This window comes from Hipposideros armiger, unplaced genomic scaffold (genome assembly GCF_001890085.2).
Source record: "Hipposideros armiger isolate ML-2016 unplaced genomic scaffold, ASM189008v1 scaffold_24, whole genome shotgun sequence".
Taxonomy (NCBI): Eukaryota; Metazoa; Chordata; class Mammalia; order Chiroptera; family Hipposideridae; genus Hipposideros; species Hipposideros armiger.
The window spans coordinates 1,294,401-1,310,080 of record NW_017731374.1 but is presented as its reverse complement, the minus strand read 5'-3'; the positions used below and the strand labels follow the sequence as shown (position 1 = coordinate 1,310,080).

Genomic DNA, 15,680 nt, shown 5'->3' with positions numbered 1-15,680 from the left:
TCGGGACTGTAACCAGAAAGAAGAGAAAGATGAAATAACTTCTGACAAGTACGAAGAACATTTCAATCAATCATTTCTGCTGTAACAAGTTCTGTTTTCCTTTGACACCCTTTATTATCAAGCAGAGGGGAAAAGGAGGTGAGAAGCCAGAAAGTTAGAAGTTCACAGACCACAAAAAGCTGGAACAATGTCCCAAGCACTATCATTCCAGTCAGTCACTTGCCACAGGCTCTCTCCAGCTCTAACGCACTCTTCATGAAAATGTCGGGCAACAGACAACCCTGAGATTGAAAGCCAACTCTCTCCCACTAAACTTACTCCACTTAAGCCATCTTTTCTTCCACTTGTGTTCTGGGTACCATTCCCTTTTTTGTCTTTTCACAGAACTGGACCTTTTGGTTATTCTTTCTCTTGTCCATTTCCCACCCTTCCCTCTCCACTTAATTATCCAGATCAGCAGATAACTAAGTCTTTGAGTGCCAACCTAAAAACAAAAGCATGCCGCCCTTGACTGCATCCCAATTCCTTTTTCAAGAACTGGTCCATCTGTCTGCTTTCTTCCCTACACAGCCTTAGCCCTCTGCACATGCTGTGTCCAGTTCCTCATATCCCCCTCTCTCCTCAACCAATACCAATATGTGACTTTGGATCTCTAAAGATTTCCCTCTCACATGCATCTCACCATTACCTGCCATCTCCATTTCAATAAATGACACCACTATTCATCCAAGTGCTTGAACCAGAAACCTCAGTGACTTCAATTCCCTCCCCCCACACACATCTAACCTAACATACCTGGTAGGTCCTATCTCTAAGTTACACCCCACACCTATCTAGTTCCCTTTTTCTCCACTACTTTCACTTAAGACCAGTCCAGAACCACCTCTGGTCTGGATTACACCTTGCTTCCTCTCCTGTCCCCAAGCCCAAAATCCATTCTTCAGCCAGTTGCAAATTTTTTTTTTTAAGTCTTATCTCATTTCGGGCCCCCAACCCTCAACAATCCTCCACACATCACACTCCAGCCACACTGACCTTCTCCAGTTCACTTCAGAAGTCATACCTTCTGCCCCAGGACCTTTACACACATCAGGAGCCTTTGCTGGCCAGTTCCTGTACATGCTCCAGTTCTCAAACTTTACAGTCTCGATGAGGTCCTGCCTACAATTCTAGGTGTAAGTGCCCTCTGTTTTTCTTTATGAAAGCCATTAAGTTTTTTAAACATCATTTATCATGATTTGCAATATTATTTTATGTTTCCCTTTTTTCTTTCCCCCATCTGAATGCAGGTTCAATTGGGCAAGGGACCGTGTTCTTTTGCATCATTGTTTCCCTAACACATAGGAGACACTCATTAGCAGCTGAATGATTTTTTTCCTGCAGAATTTTAAATAAAGGTATTTAATAACTATGAAAGTCCAGTTTAAGAAACTAAATATCACTGAGCAGATCTGGCATTTGATATCTTGTTTATAGTAGTAACTTTTCCTTTTTCATTCCAGAAAGGATTTGTTAATGTCTTTATTTTCTTAATCACCCATTGATATAATGCTAGCACAAAGCCACTCAAGTGTCAATACATGTTCAGTAATCTAGTTTCCAAATACAGAAATTAGTATCAATATAAACAAAATTAAGCGCCGTGAAGCATCAGAACTATACTATGTTAACATGGTGTTTCTTATTTAATTCTTTTTTTTTTTTTTTTTTTTAAGCTGAGCCATCCTGCCACCTGTTGGCAGCTCATGGCTGCTCAGCTCGGGCTGACTCGAACCGCTGTTGCTCAGAGCTCAAACTCTTGAGCGAGCTCTTAACCAACTGAGCCATTCAGCCGGCCCTCTTATTTAATTCTTATAGTAACTCTATGAGAGAGGTTTATCTACCTCTCCTTTTTTTTTTTTTAAAGATTTTTATTGGGGAATTGGGGGATGGGAACAGTGCTGGGGAATCAGGGAAGAGGAACAGACAAGTTGCTGTCCTTTTGTTCTTCAGTCTAGTTGTAGAGGACGTTGCTTCACTGGCCCAAGTTGGCACCATCATTGCGCTCTTCCTGGGCGAGGCAGATCAGTCGCCGGCTTCTGGACGGCCGCTCACTGCGGCTGCTGGCCGCTCACGCTGGCTGCTGGCTACATACGGTAGCCCATGGCAACCCACTGCAGCAGGGGCTGCAGCCTACGCTGTCGCTGGCGACTCACGGCAGCCCAGCTCCAGGTCGAGCTGTTGTTCAGCATCTTAGCTGTAGAGGGCAGTGTCACTGACCCTTCTATGTGGGATTCAAACCGGGGCCCTCTGGCGTCCCAAGCCAGCTCTTAACCAATGCGCCACTCGGCCGGCCCTATCTACCTCTTCTTTTAAAGGTGATGAGGCTGTGGCTTAGAGAGATCAATAATTTAATCATGGTATCAGTGGCTGGTAAGTCATGCTGCAGAGGCACAACCACAGGCTGTCAGGCTCCAGAGCCCTCACACCTAATCATTACGCGATGTCTCCTAAAATTATGCTTTCTAATTAATCAAGTTATAAAAAATAAAAAAGGAATGCCCATAAGCAGCTTTTTAGATGTTAAAAGTACAAGGGCAAATGGCTTGCAGAAAAATTAGGGACAATGGACAACACGAGACAGAGCTAAAGAGTAGAGAGGCTAAAGAAGTAATGATGAAGTACCTTATATATGTCCTAAGAGTGGGTTTTGTTCTTATTTTCTGGGTCACCAAGGAGCTTTGAAATGAAGTAACAACGATCTCATTAGATTTACCTTTTAGAAAGTCCACTAGAGCAGGGAATAGACCGATGAGGTAAGGTCATGAACTAAGGCAATTAAATGGCAGTGGAAACAAGTACTCCAGAGGCTTCAAGGAAGGGGAGCAACAGGACGCCTGGGCTCACTGGGCCAAGAAAGGCAGAGGGTCAGGGTGATGCCTGTGTTTTGATAGATGGTAATGATGCAAGCAAGGAAAGGAATAAAAGAGAAGAATCAGATGCGGGAATAAATGATGAGTCAATTTGGAACCTAAGGAGTTCATGGAGGTTATAGGTTTTCCAGTTGGCTGTTTAAAGAATGAGTCTAGGAGCTCAAATAAAGAAAGATGTGTACTGTAGGTATAATTCTGGGAATCCTTATAGTATACGGATGGTATTTACCGTTCCCATAGTTTGAACTCTGGACTATGGCCTAGATCAGAACCATAGAAAACGTATATATTTAAGGGCCAGGTAAAAAAAAGAGTAAAGAGCTCCGAGACCATAAAGCTGAGAATGGATGTTCTAGGAGATGTGAGATGTGCAGGTAAGACAGCACCATCAGCAGCCAGAGCAGTGGAATCCTGGGCTCCTGCATCAGGCACAAGTGCTAGCTGGTCCAGCTCTGAGGCTGAGTGCACTCTGCTGACATCTGGGTCATCTCCCCGAGCCCTTCCAGTATCTCTGCAACAACTTCCTAAGATTAAGCCTTTCCCTGTTTGAAATAGAATGATTCTGTTTTCCTGATTGGACACTAACTCATACTCACTTGGCAGCAGGGTAAACCCAGAAAACAGTCCCTCAAAGATGTGGATTTGGTACATCCAGGCGATTTTAGGTTATTATTTAAACAGCCATTTTCCTCCTATATGCTATGATAATCAGTCTGCCATTTTCGAGGGCAATAATGGCATCACGGAGTTCAAGTCCAATTAGATCAGAGGACAACCCTGATCTTAGGAGGCGCTACTGCTGTTGAAACCCCGCTGCTACAGCAGCAAAGCCAGAAATCCAGAAGTTCACAGTTCACTGAAGTTGTTGCTCCCACCTGTTCCCAGTCTTAACAGACCAATAATTAGCAGGCACTACAGAAAACTGTACCAAAAATGTTAGAATGGAAAATGGAGGAAAAACCCAAAACTGATTTTGACAGATTAGGTGTGTGAAGGAAAGATGGAAAGACATTATTCAATAGGTATAACTGAAAGTTGGAATAAAAAGGCATTTTCAGTATAAGTACAATATAAGCAAACAAGATGTAGATAGGAACCCTTAGGGCTGTAATGCTGAAATAAAGGCTGGAGGTGAATAAAGATGAAGTGTGAGACAGATTTATATCCATTTCAAAGACATTTTGTAATAAACCTGTACACATATCTCATTTAAAAATCCACATTTGGAAAAACTATTTGCCCTATGGAAAAGAGTATGCTTAACTCTAATAGTACAATTTAAAGGATTCAATGCATAAAACATTAATTTACAAGGTTTTTAGTAACATTATTTATCTGAATCAATCATTTAGCAGCTTGATTATAAGCAACCATGAAAACGAACACATTATCATGATCTAGAAAAATGAAACTTAAACCTCTCCCCTATCTCTTACAAGGTCATTTATAATGTAGATACCTACCAAGTGCACTTGTTGCATCTTCAAAAAGATTCGACCGAGAAGAATCTCCCGATGTGCTATAAAAGATTTTTTGAAAACCATGTATCAGAAAGTGTATGTAAAATTTACATTAGAGTTTAGTAACGATCTCATTTTTAAAGAGTCTTTGATTTTAATTAAATGTAAAAGTCTAGCTACAATATTAAAACAGTCTTCTAGATTAAACCCCAAAGCTTTATCCATCCCATTTATGGCTTGGGAAGAACTTTCAATTTTAATATTCTATTCTGCAAGTCCATTATTTTAAATGTCCTACAGGTATACAATAACATCCTTCCAGATAGCTTACTATTTAAGGAATACACAACAGATAATGCACAACAATTTCCCTGAAAGAATTTACATGAGAAGTTAAACAACCTGTAAGTCAAGTCACAGTAGAACAAAGTCGCAAAAGCAGCACATGTAGAAACTGTATTAGGCTAGAAAGGCCTGGGAATCTTTACATAGTGGAATTTCAGTTAGGTCTTAGGAGTAAGTTTGGAACACAAAAACTGAAGAAGGCATTCAAGTCAAGGAACATATAGCATAAGCAAAAATGCAGAGGTGGGATAAATCCAAGTAGTAACCCAAAGTAAACCACTTTAAAAAGGGCAATTTCAGAAGATGAGTCTGGAAAAAAGATTATGAAAGACCATGAAGAGTAGGCCAAAGAAAAAATAAATCGAAGTTCACAAAAGTGGAAAAGATAGCAGTTAGCAGTTCAGATTAGAACACACAACATGACACACACTTATACGTCTGCCCCAATTTTAAAAACAAATCTCAGTACAGCAGTTCTGAGAAAACCCTGAAGCATAGCAAAAGCAAGGGAAATACCTAATTTGAATTCATAAATTATTTTCTAAGCCTCAGTTTCTTCATCAATACACATTTTGTGCAGGGTTACTGCTGGTAAAGTGCTTAGCAAAATGCCTGGCATCATTAATACCCAATATGATTATTATAATCCTTTGCTATAATTTTTAAAGTATCATCATTAACTGGACAGCAAAACTAACATGTATAGAAGGCAAAGCTTCAAAAAGAACTATATATAAAAAAACTAATACTCCTGCCCAAGACCCCTGCCCAGAGACAAATACCAATACCAGTTTTTACATAACCACCACTTGAGTCTTGCTTTTGTGCATGTTTTATTTAACTTAACCATTATCCTATGTCAGCACAACCACAACTACCTCAAGTTTTTCCAACAGATGCACAGTATCCCATTTATTGATCAAACTGAGCTCTTATTAAGGATTTTTTTTTACTTTGGTTGCCAACTTTTAAATTCTTTCCGTAGTCTAATTTATCTATTGATCCCTTTTTATGACTTTAAGATTATTTTTATTTTCCCTATGTTGTCCTCTAGTTTATGGTTTCACTCTTACATTAAATCTTTATCGATCTAGAATTTTTTATTAGTGTAAGATATGTGATCCATCTTTTTTCCCTCCAGATGGCTAGACATTTATCCCAACAGCATTTTTTCCTCAGTGGTCTGAAATTACATCTTTCTCTTATATTAAGTCCCTATATGTATTTTGGTCTGTTTCTAGACTACTGTCTACTTCACTGAGCAGTCTAATAAGAGCCATTCTAAACTGTTGTAATTATTACCACATATAATACATTTTAATATCTGATAGGATTAGTCTCCTTCATACTGTTCTTTTACAGAACTGGTACTATTTTTGCACATTGCTTTAAAATTTATTTTTAAACATTACAGGTAAGACTGAGGTATCCTTTAACCACCATTCTTCATTCCTGATTTTGCTTTACCACTTTCCCCATCCCCATCCACACAGGAAATTACTTATCAGTTTTGTGGTCTCCCTTTGCTGCTGTTTTTCTACATATTAATACGCACACCCACAGAAAACATGCAATGTTGGTGGCTTTTGTTTGGCGTACGGTTATTACCTATAATATCTGCAATGTGCTTTTTCACTTGATAACAAAGCCCTTAAACCGTTCATTTAATATGCACATATACTGCATACTTTTGCTGGCCTGTGGCGATTGGGTACAGGGCTTCCCAAACTTAAGGAAGCCTAAGAATAATCCACCAGGAGCTTGTTAAAATACAGATTTCTGGAACACATCTCCAGATAAGTCTGAGTTAGAGATCAAAAGTAGAGTCTAAGAATTAATTTCAAATAGACTCCCAGTGATGTGAGCTGCCTACTGGCTACTGCACTTTGAGTAGCACTGTTCTGAGAACAGGTGAAGTCATTCTCTTACTAATGAATATTTAGGTTGGTTCCAACTTGTCCTCAATTGCAAACAATAGTCCTTGTGCACAAGTGCAGTTTCTCTAAGTCAGATATCAACCTTAGGGAATCAATTAAGAGTGGAATTTGCAATATGATAGGTGGTTTTTTTAAAGAACAAAACTGACTTAAAGAAACAAATCCCTAATAATAAAATGTCAGGCCAGTGGTGGTGGACAAACTTTGACACCCCTCTAATTCATATCAAAATATCTTTTGATTATTATCTCACTAAGTTTTGTGCTTTACAGGACACATGAATGTTTTACAGCACAGATGAAGGGACTAAAGCAGTTAGGGAGCTCTTTTTCTGAGCTTCTCTCATCTTTCCCTTCCTGTGTTATCCTTCTCTTAGGTGAATAATCCTGGGAAATAAGAGTAAAGAGTTGGTGTACAAAGCCCAACTAAGTAAGCGACTCTAGCTTTTGCTCTCCTGGACCACTGACCATCAACTCATTCATGCATTCTCTGGGAAGGTAATCCTGACTCTTGAGAATCAGTAGATAAAACTGTACCCCCAGGAAAAAATGGAGTAGCAAACAATAAAGAAAGCTGAATTGATGGTATTAGTATTAGCACATGAAAATGTATTGATCAGTTCTGAAATAACACTATAAGCTTTTTAAGGAGCTTAAAGCATTTAAGAAAACAAGACAGTGTATTGACTCAAGACATATTTAATTAAGTTTGCAATGTTTAAATGGTTTGGGAAACCAATTTGTTAAATTTGTAAGTTCTCTCACATACACAGAATCGACCAACAGCCTTTTTTTTTTTTTAAGATTTTTATTGGGGGAATTGGGGGGATGGCAACAGCACTGGGGAATTGGGGAAAGGGGAAGGGGAACAGACAAGTTGCTAACAGCCTTTTGATGTAATAGCTTAACCTGACCCTGGGTTGTTCTCCCGCCAGGTAAGAGTGTTGAATACATTTCTAGTTGTACCTGGGAGAAGTATCAAGTTAGACAATGGTGTCTCAGAATGCCTAAAGCGAAGTGTAGCACGCAGGCACAGAGAAAATATTTTATTACCTGAGCCTGTGCTTTCCTCTTAGGGAATTAATCCCTTGAAAAGAGGTCCCAAGTGAGCACTGAACCAGGTGACTCAAACCTCTCCAAACATAGTTGACTGGGTCAGACATAGAACTGACTTAAAGGCACAACACTAAAATGAAGACTCATGACTAAATTCCTTCTGTTCATTGTTGTATTTATCAGAAACATCCTCCATGTCAGTAAACATTTCCAACTGCTGCAGTTTCCTATCGTGTCTGGTTCTGATTCCAAGGACTCCAGCTACCACTGCCACTGAAGTCCTGAGCTGCACTAAAGTCACAAAATACAAACAGCTCCAAAGCCAGTGCACCCTGGACAGAATACAACTCATGCTCTCAGATAAAGAAGGGGTTCCCTTGTACAATTTCCGGCCAAGAGAACGGAAGCATTTGCTTTCGTTATCTATCATTGGGAGAAAAAAATAAAATCTGTCATAACTCCTCAATATCCTAACTGCCAACTTCCCACAAGAAATTATTTCTTGCTCCCAAAGTATCCCAGCACTTTCTCTTTTGTTCTAAAGATCTACACAGGCAAAATCTTAATTTCTACACAAGTTCACAAAGATTTGGATAAAACTGAAAAATTGGAACAATCCTTACATTCAACAAAAGGGGATAGGTAAATTGTTCACAGTAGCTGATATTTACTCAGCACTACTGTGGGCCACGTGCTGTTTCACGTCTTTTACTCATTATTTCATTTAGTCCTTATAGCAACGCTAATGAGACAGGTCTTATTGTTATTTACATTTTATAGACGAGGAAAAAACCCAAAGTTGTTAATTACTTTTTTAAGGTTAAGAACAAACGTCAGACCCAAACGCAATGTTATGCATCAACTAGAAATATTTACTGATGTGGAAGGACATTTATGATATATACAACTATCGAAAGAATATTGATCAAATAAATATAAATGACTGAGGAGTAATGTCAAGCTATTTATAATATGTCAAGCTACAATGTAATAGTGTTGTCGTCAAAATCTTATTTTTGGTCATTTGTATTTCCTAAGATTTCTACACAAAATGAATAATGACTTTGATCCCCTTTTCCTTCCCTCTGGAAAAAAACAGAGTATGCAAATATGGATTATGGAAACTTAAAACAGACGTTAAGTATACTGTTTTCATCAGCGTTCAAAGTTTAAAAAAAGTTTAACATAGTAGGTAGTTTGATCAAAATAATAATCAAAGTAAGTACATGCAAGAAGTTCTTGTTATGAACACATTTTCATACAATTTCCTAAAGTCTAGCTCTTACCTGTCAGTTGATGTTGGGCTAGTAGCCACTGGTGCTTCTGCTGGCTTTTCTGCAGGGTTCTCTTGTTTCACTGCACTAGCAGGTGCAGGTTCAGAAGATGCTGTTGTTGATGCTGGAGTGACCGATGCAGGTGTGGGAGTGGGAGCCAAAGCAGGTGTGGGGGTTGGGGCCTGAGCCGCAGCTGGTGCTGTGGAGGAACTAACTGTGGTGGTGGTGGCAGCATTTGATTGCTGAGTTGTTGTTGGTGCTGGTGTTGTCACTGCTTTGGGCTAAACATATTAAAAAGCAAAATAATGAATTATGATAAAATACTACATTATTACCTGATCTTGAATTAGATTGTATTGTTACAGGATGCTACGAACACAATACAAACTTGAAAATAAATTTGTAAAGTGCCATAACAGTCAATATTAGCATTCTGAATCGCTACTTATTTTACTGTTTCAAAGCTTATGAGAGCATATATCTTAACTATCAATTTCAATCAGCTTTAGCCAACAGCTTCCGCTTTCATATCAAGTTAATATGAGAAACAAAAAAAAGTGCCAGCATTTAAACTGATAGGTATAAGTACAAAGAGGTTAACATAACTTTTGAGATGTGTATGTAGTTAAACGGAAAAATAAAGGCCAAATAAAGTTATAGCCACACGCTCGGCTCTTTCGGAACTAGAAGCAGAGACATAAGGGTTCCAATAGAGCAAAAAGCAATTACATATAGGTAAAAATCATACAATGTGAGCTTTATTATTCTCCTAAGGCCCGTCAATGCTCACTACTTGTTTACCTCATGGCTTTCCTAAAGACAAAAGATTTTGATGGAAGATGGGATTGAAATTCAACAAAATTTGCCCTAAGTATAAATCAACAAATTGTAAAAATAATGAGCTGACTTGTCTTGTTCGATTTGAGCTCGTACAGAGTACACTGAGAAAAAGGTGGCTAGTGCAAGGTAGGGAACTTTAAAAAATACAGTCGCATTCACCCCTTCCTTTCCCTACTCTAAGATTCTTATATTTAGCTGTATAACCTTTTTAGCTGCTAATTTAATACTCTGCAAATTATTAACATTCTAAAACTCCCATCTAGATAAAAATGTAATTTAAATGCATTACGCCCATTTAATATTTCCCTTAACGTTATTTGTAATCAATATAATACTGTAATGTACCATGCCCTCAAGGTCTCTATTGCAACAAAGAGCTATTAGCCTCATTCTAAACTGTACCAAACCCATCTGCTTTTTGAAGTTTTTCTACTTACTTTTGATCTTAATAGCTTTTCCCTGTCTCTCCTTTATAATAAGGTCATTTCTCATTGCTTCCATAATGCCTAATTATAGCAGTTATCTTCCCATTCTAACAGCTGGCCTCTACTAGTAACTTGAAAATAAAACAACCACTAACATCACTAGAATCCTATATAAAATAGAACAGGCTTGGCTCCAAGCAGCTATTCCTCAAGTGCATGCACCTACTCTGCTTTAATTCTTAGCTATGTTCTAATAGTCAAGGTTACTATTAATATAATACTAAAGGAAACAAGACCAATAACAAATACATGTCCAAATGTGTGGCTACCACATTTTCCATTATGTCCTATGTGTGATAAAACTAGATGAGACAATGGAATATTACTCAGCCCTAAAAAGGAAATTCTGACACATGCTACAACATGGATGAGCATTGAAGACATTATGCTAAGAGAAATGAGTCAGTCACAAAAAGACAAATACTGTATGATTTCATTTATATGAAGTATGTAAAGCCTGGGAGAGGCCAGATGGAAAGTTATTATTTAATGAATACAGAGTTTCAGTTTGGGAAGATGAAGAAAATTCTGGACACTAAAGGTGGTGATGGTTGAACAATATGAATATACTTAATGCCACAGGACTGTACTTAAAAATGATAGATTTCCTTATAATTTTTAAAAAACACTTGGTGAGACAAAATTTCAGTGTATGATTCTGTTCTTCTGTATTTAAAATAAATGCTTGAATAATACAAAATCAATATGGTTCTTAGTGGATTAAAAATTTTCAAGCCCAATCCAGGTATACTGTTGAGTTGCTTTTGTTCTTCTGTACAAAACTATGCATTAGTTAAAATTTATTTGTTCAACTTTATTTTCTACTGCATATATCAATTATTTTGTGACTTAAAAATTTATTCTATTTTTGGTCTTTGATAAACTGGTTTCTAATTACCTATTTAAACTTATTTTCAGTGCTACAAGTAACATTCTCAGATTATGACTATTCAATCCTAAAAATTAATGTCATGAGTACTACCACTTCTCTTATTTCTCTTAACTCTGCACTGCATGCTTATGTATCTTTAATGAAGCATATAAATAAAACAAGATCTGGGATAGCTGGTTAACTCAGGTGGTTAGAGCGCAGGATCATAATACCAAGGTTGCAGGTTCGATTCCCACATGGGCCAAGGAGCTGCACCCTCCACAACTGGATTGAAATGACTACTTGACTTGGAGCTGATGGGTCCTGGAAATACACACTATTCCCCAATAAAAATTTCTTTAAAATAAATAAATAAAACAAGATCTCTGAAAGGACCCATATTTGTTCTCCACTTTAGAGAAAAACTTTGGCTTTTATAAATGGTTCCAAATATATTTCAGTCCAATAAACCACAAAAAGTTCCTGTTAAAAACTTCCTCACAATAATTATTCCATCATTTTTTTAGCTGCCTTTTTCCTTTTTAGTTTCCAAAAACCTATCCCATTAACTAAGTAACGTCGCTGAAATAATAAGTCTACACGCCATTGCTACAAAATCTTGAGCAGCGTGCAAGGTCTAGCACATAATTTAGCCAGTCTATTTAAGACACCCTTATTTCTAAGATTCACATTTTCTAATAATTATATAATTAGTGATTTTACTATCCAGCAAAACCTAACAATTTGTAACATGACATTTTTGTATAAATTAACTTATGGTTAACCAAAAGTAAACTGTTAAAACCTTTAAAAACAGTAAAGTGCATCCCACTATGGATGTGCATAAACTATACTCATTAAAAGTATAAAGACTGGACTTGGGATCATTATTATTTAAGAAACTCACATGCATAAAGATATACAGAAAATAAAGCTGAAACTTACTTTTGTCACCATAACCACCACAAAGTTTTTCTCATCAATTTTATATTCTTTTAGAGCAGTATCATCATTGAGGATCTTGCCTAGTACATTAAGAAAAAAACAAAACATGTTCTTTAAGGCACAGTAACCTATCTTACATAACCGAGATTAAAACAATCACCAACATCAATTCTATCAACTAATATTTTCCCAAAAGAAAAACATTAACCGATCAGCCAAGATAAAGATAAATATAAATGGAAACAATTAAAAAGGCATAAACATTTGACTGAAAGGTATCAAACACATATACAGTATATAGATATCCCAAGCAATTCTTAAAAATTATTACTATAATAGAAGACTTGCTGGGTAAGGAAATATTAATGAGATCCTGAGAAAGGAGATCATGAAGACAAAAATTCAATACTGAGATTGCCCAAGGATTTCCCTTGGGGAATATCCTATGGAGGAAGGAGAAAAGAACGAACTTCCTGCTCCCACAAATATTGGAAACATGGCAAAACAGAAATGTTCCAATGCTATAAAAGTGAGATACACATAATACAAAGTACTTCAGAAAATGATCTGATATACAGAAATGACAAGAAGGTATAGAACTGGGCAAGGTACAAAAAGGCACACAGGACTTTGGGCATGCTGAAAGTCAAACGTTAGGTTGGGGACTCCTTCAGGTTTCCTTTTCCTTGAATTTTGTTATCCATTTCTAAAAAGTTATTGAATCAAAAACTGTAGGCATTAAGACAGAAAAAGATAGTGTCTTTCTTCACTCTATATAGGAATGAGAAAACAGATCAAGACTAGGAACCAGAAATTCTAGTTTTATATCTGCCACCAACTACCTACTTTTTTTGGCTTCCAATTCCTGATTTTGAAGTGTTTCCTTTAAACCATTTCAATTAAGAAAAGACTACAAAAATCTTTACCTTAGAAGAGACAAGAGTCAATGGGCAACCCAGGACCTACTGACATCTACAATGATAATGTTTATTTTGAAGAACAAAGAAAAGCATTTTCTCCATAAAAGTCACATATCAAGAATATTTTTGTTTTGTTTGTTTTTGTTTTTTCAGCTGAGGCATCCTGCTACCTGTTGGCAGCTCAGCTTGGGCCGGGCATTGAACCACTGTTGCTCAGAGCTCAAACTCTTGAGCGAGCTCTTAACCAACTGAGCCACTCGGCCGGCCCAAGAATATTTTTAAAATACATTTTCCTGGTTACTAGGGAGGCTAGTAATGCAATTTCATATTCTTCGTTGCTTTTTATTGGGACATCCTTTCATTATTGATTTCTAAGAGCTCTTTATATAATCTGAATATTAATCTTTTCTTTTCCTGTCATTTATAGTGCCTTTTGACATATAAGGTTTTCTATATTCAATCAATTTTGGTATTTTATTAAAAACAAAAACAAAACAACCCCAGCTAAATTAAGATTTAATTTCACAGGAATGATTCTAAGTACATCAAAAAACATAATCAGTATAAATGCTTTCATTTCAATAGGAACAAAAAGGCTCAGATTGATTAAAAATACAAAGCCAGGGAAAAGACAGTCTCAACAAATGATGCTGGAATAACTAGACAACAAGGAAATTGGACCTCTATCTCACATCACTTGCAAAAAATCAACTAAAAAATGCCCACCAAAGCTGAATGGATTTGGGCCAGCCGAATGGCTGAGTGGATTAAGAGCTCGCTCAAGAGTGCGAGCTCTGAGCAACAGCGGTTTGAGTCCCAGCCTGAGCTGAGCTGCCACTAAGCTGCCAACAGGTGGCAGGATGGCTCAGCTATAAAAAAAAAAAAAATGAATGGATTTAAAAAGATGTACATATACACAATTAATATTATTTGGCCACGAGAAAGGAAGGTATCCTTCCATTTCTAACAGCATGGATGGACCTTGAGAACATTAAGCTAAGGGAGGTAAGTCAGAAAGACAAATACTGTATGGTATCACTTATATGAGGTGTGATAAAAAATATGGTGAGTTAAATTAAAAAAATATATATTACAGTAAAAGACACACTGCCATTAATCACCCTCAAAATACCCTCCCTCGCTTTGAACACACTTATCCCATCGTTCTTGCCACTTTCTGAAGCAGTTCTGGAAGTACTCTTTTGTGAGTGTCTTTAGCTGCGCTGTCATGGCTTGCCTCCATGTCCTGAATTGATTCAAAACGTTTTACCTTTCATGGTCATTTTGACATTGAGGAAGATCCAGAAGTTGCATGGTGCCAGATCCGGTAAATAAGGTGGAGGGGACACACCGTCATGTTTTTGACAGAAATTGCTGTACCAGAATCAATGTGTGACACGGAATGTTGTCATGATGGAAGATGAAGTAGACACTCACGGAAGAGGACTTCCAGAACTGCTTCAGAAAGTGGCAAGAACGATGGGATAAATGTGTTTGAAGCAAGGGGGAGTATTTTGAGGAGGATTAATGGCAAGTGTCTTTTACTGTTAATAAAGTTTTTAAAATTTAAACATTTACCGTATCTTTTTATCACACCTCATATGTGAAATTCAAAGTTAAACTAGTAAAAAAAAAACCAGAGTAAAATGGTGGTTTCTAGGGGATTGGTGGGGTGAGGAGCAAAGAGTGATGGTGTTTAAGAGTACAAACTTTAGTATTAAATAAGCCATAGAGATCTAATGCAATGAATACAGTATAATGAATATAGATAATATTGTACTATAATTATGTCATGAAATAAATGTGGCTGCATCAACAATCATATCACAATATATAAATGTATCAAAGAACATGCTGTATACTTTAAACTTACATCACACATCCAATTTGTTCAATAAAAATTTAAAATCACAAAAACTTACAAAAGGTAAAACTAAACAAAAAAAAATCATTAGACAGAGAAATATATAAAGCAAATGTGATTAAAAAGAGAGGACTGAATATTAATCATATTCAAATGACTTCACTGTACAATTGATAAAATCAATTTGTGATTTCTAAAACTAAACCAACGTCACTGTAAGGAAGAAAATGGCGTATTAATTTCAATATTTAATCCATACCTGCATAAATTAATTTTTGACCTGCTACGGGAAAGGCATCTTTCCCCTTTTCAGATTCAATCTTCTCTTTCAGTGCTTTCACCTAGAGGAAAAACAAAGGTTTTTTGTTTTCTTTTTGTTTTTTAGAAGAAGTCTAAACAACATATGACAATCCAGAATCTGAATAAATTATGTAAGAAAAGATTTTATACACATTAATACTTCCAGAAACTTAAAGATCATGTCTTTACAATTTCATATCAAAAAGACTCATTAACTCATATTAGGTACAAGAGGTATAAACTTTGTTTTACCACCATCTGTCATACATACACAGATTTAAAAAAAGCTTTAGCAGTTGACTCGATAAATCTATTTAAAATAAAGCTTCCAACATCAAAGAGTTTTGATTCTCATCAAGTATTTATGGGCTTATTTCCCACAGAGTAAGAAAATAAAGCTCTCTAACCTAAAAGGTCTAAGAATGATTCACTTTACGAGTGGGTAATGTTTCACTATAATCACCTAAGGAGG

The 15,680-nt window shown here is 36.8% G+C and overlaps 1 protein-coding gene across 3 annotated transcripts in view; it reads right to left on the bottom strand.

Annotated features, from left to right (window-relative positions):
- The window catches only part of RAD23B (RAD23 nucleotide excision repair protein B), a 45,606-nt gene that overhangs the window by 12,794 nt on the left and 17,132 nt on the right, over positions 1-15,680 (bottom strand). For all 3 annotated transcript variants that reach the window (XM_019635880.1, XM_019635878.1, XM_019635879.1), the window contains exons 2-5: positions 15,168-15,249; positions 12,125-12,204; positions 8,996-9,264; positions 4,376-4,431 (exon numbers count right to left, since the gene is read on the bottom strand). In XM_019635880.1, the coding sequence (XP_019491425.1) occupies positions 4,376-4,431; positions 8,996-9,264; positions 12,125-12,204; positions 15,168-15,249 (487 nt within the window). The remainder of the gene's footprint in view (positions 1-4,375; positions 4,432-8,995; positions 9,265-12,124; positions 12,205-15,167; positions 15,250-15,680) is intronic.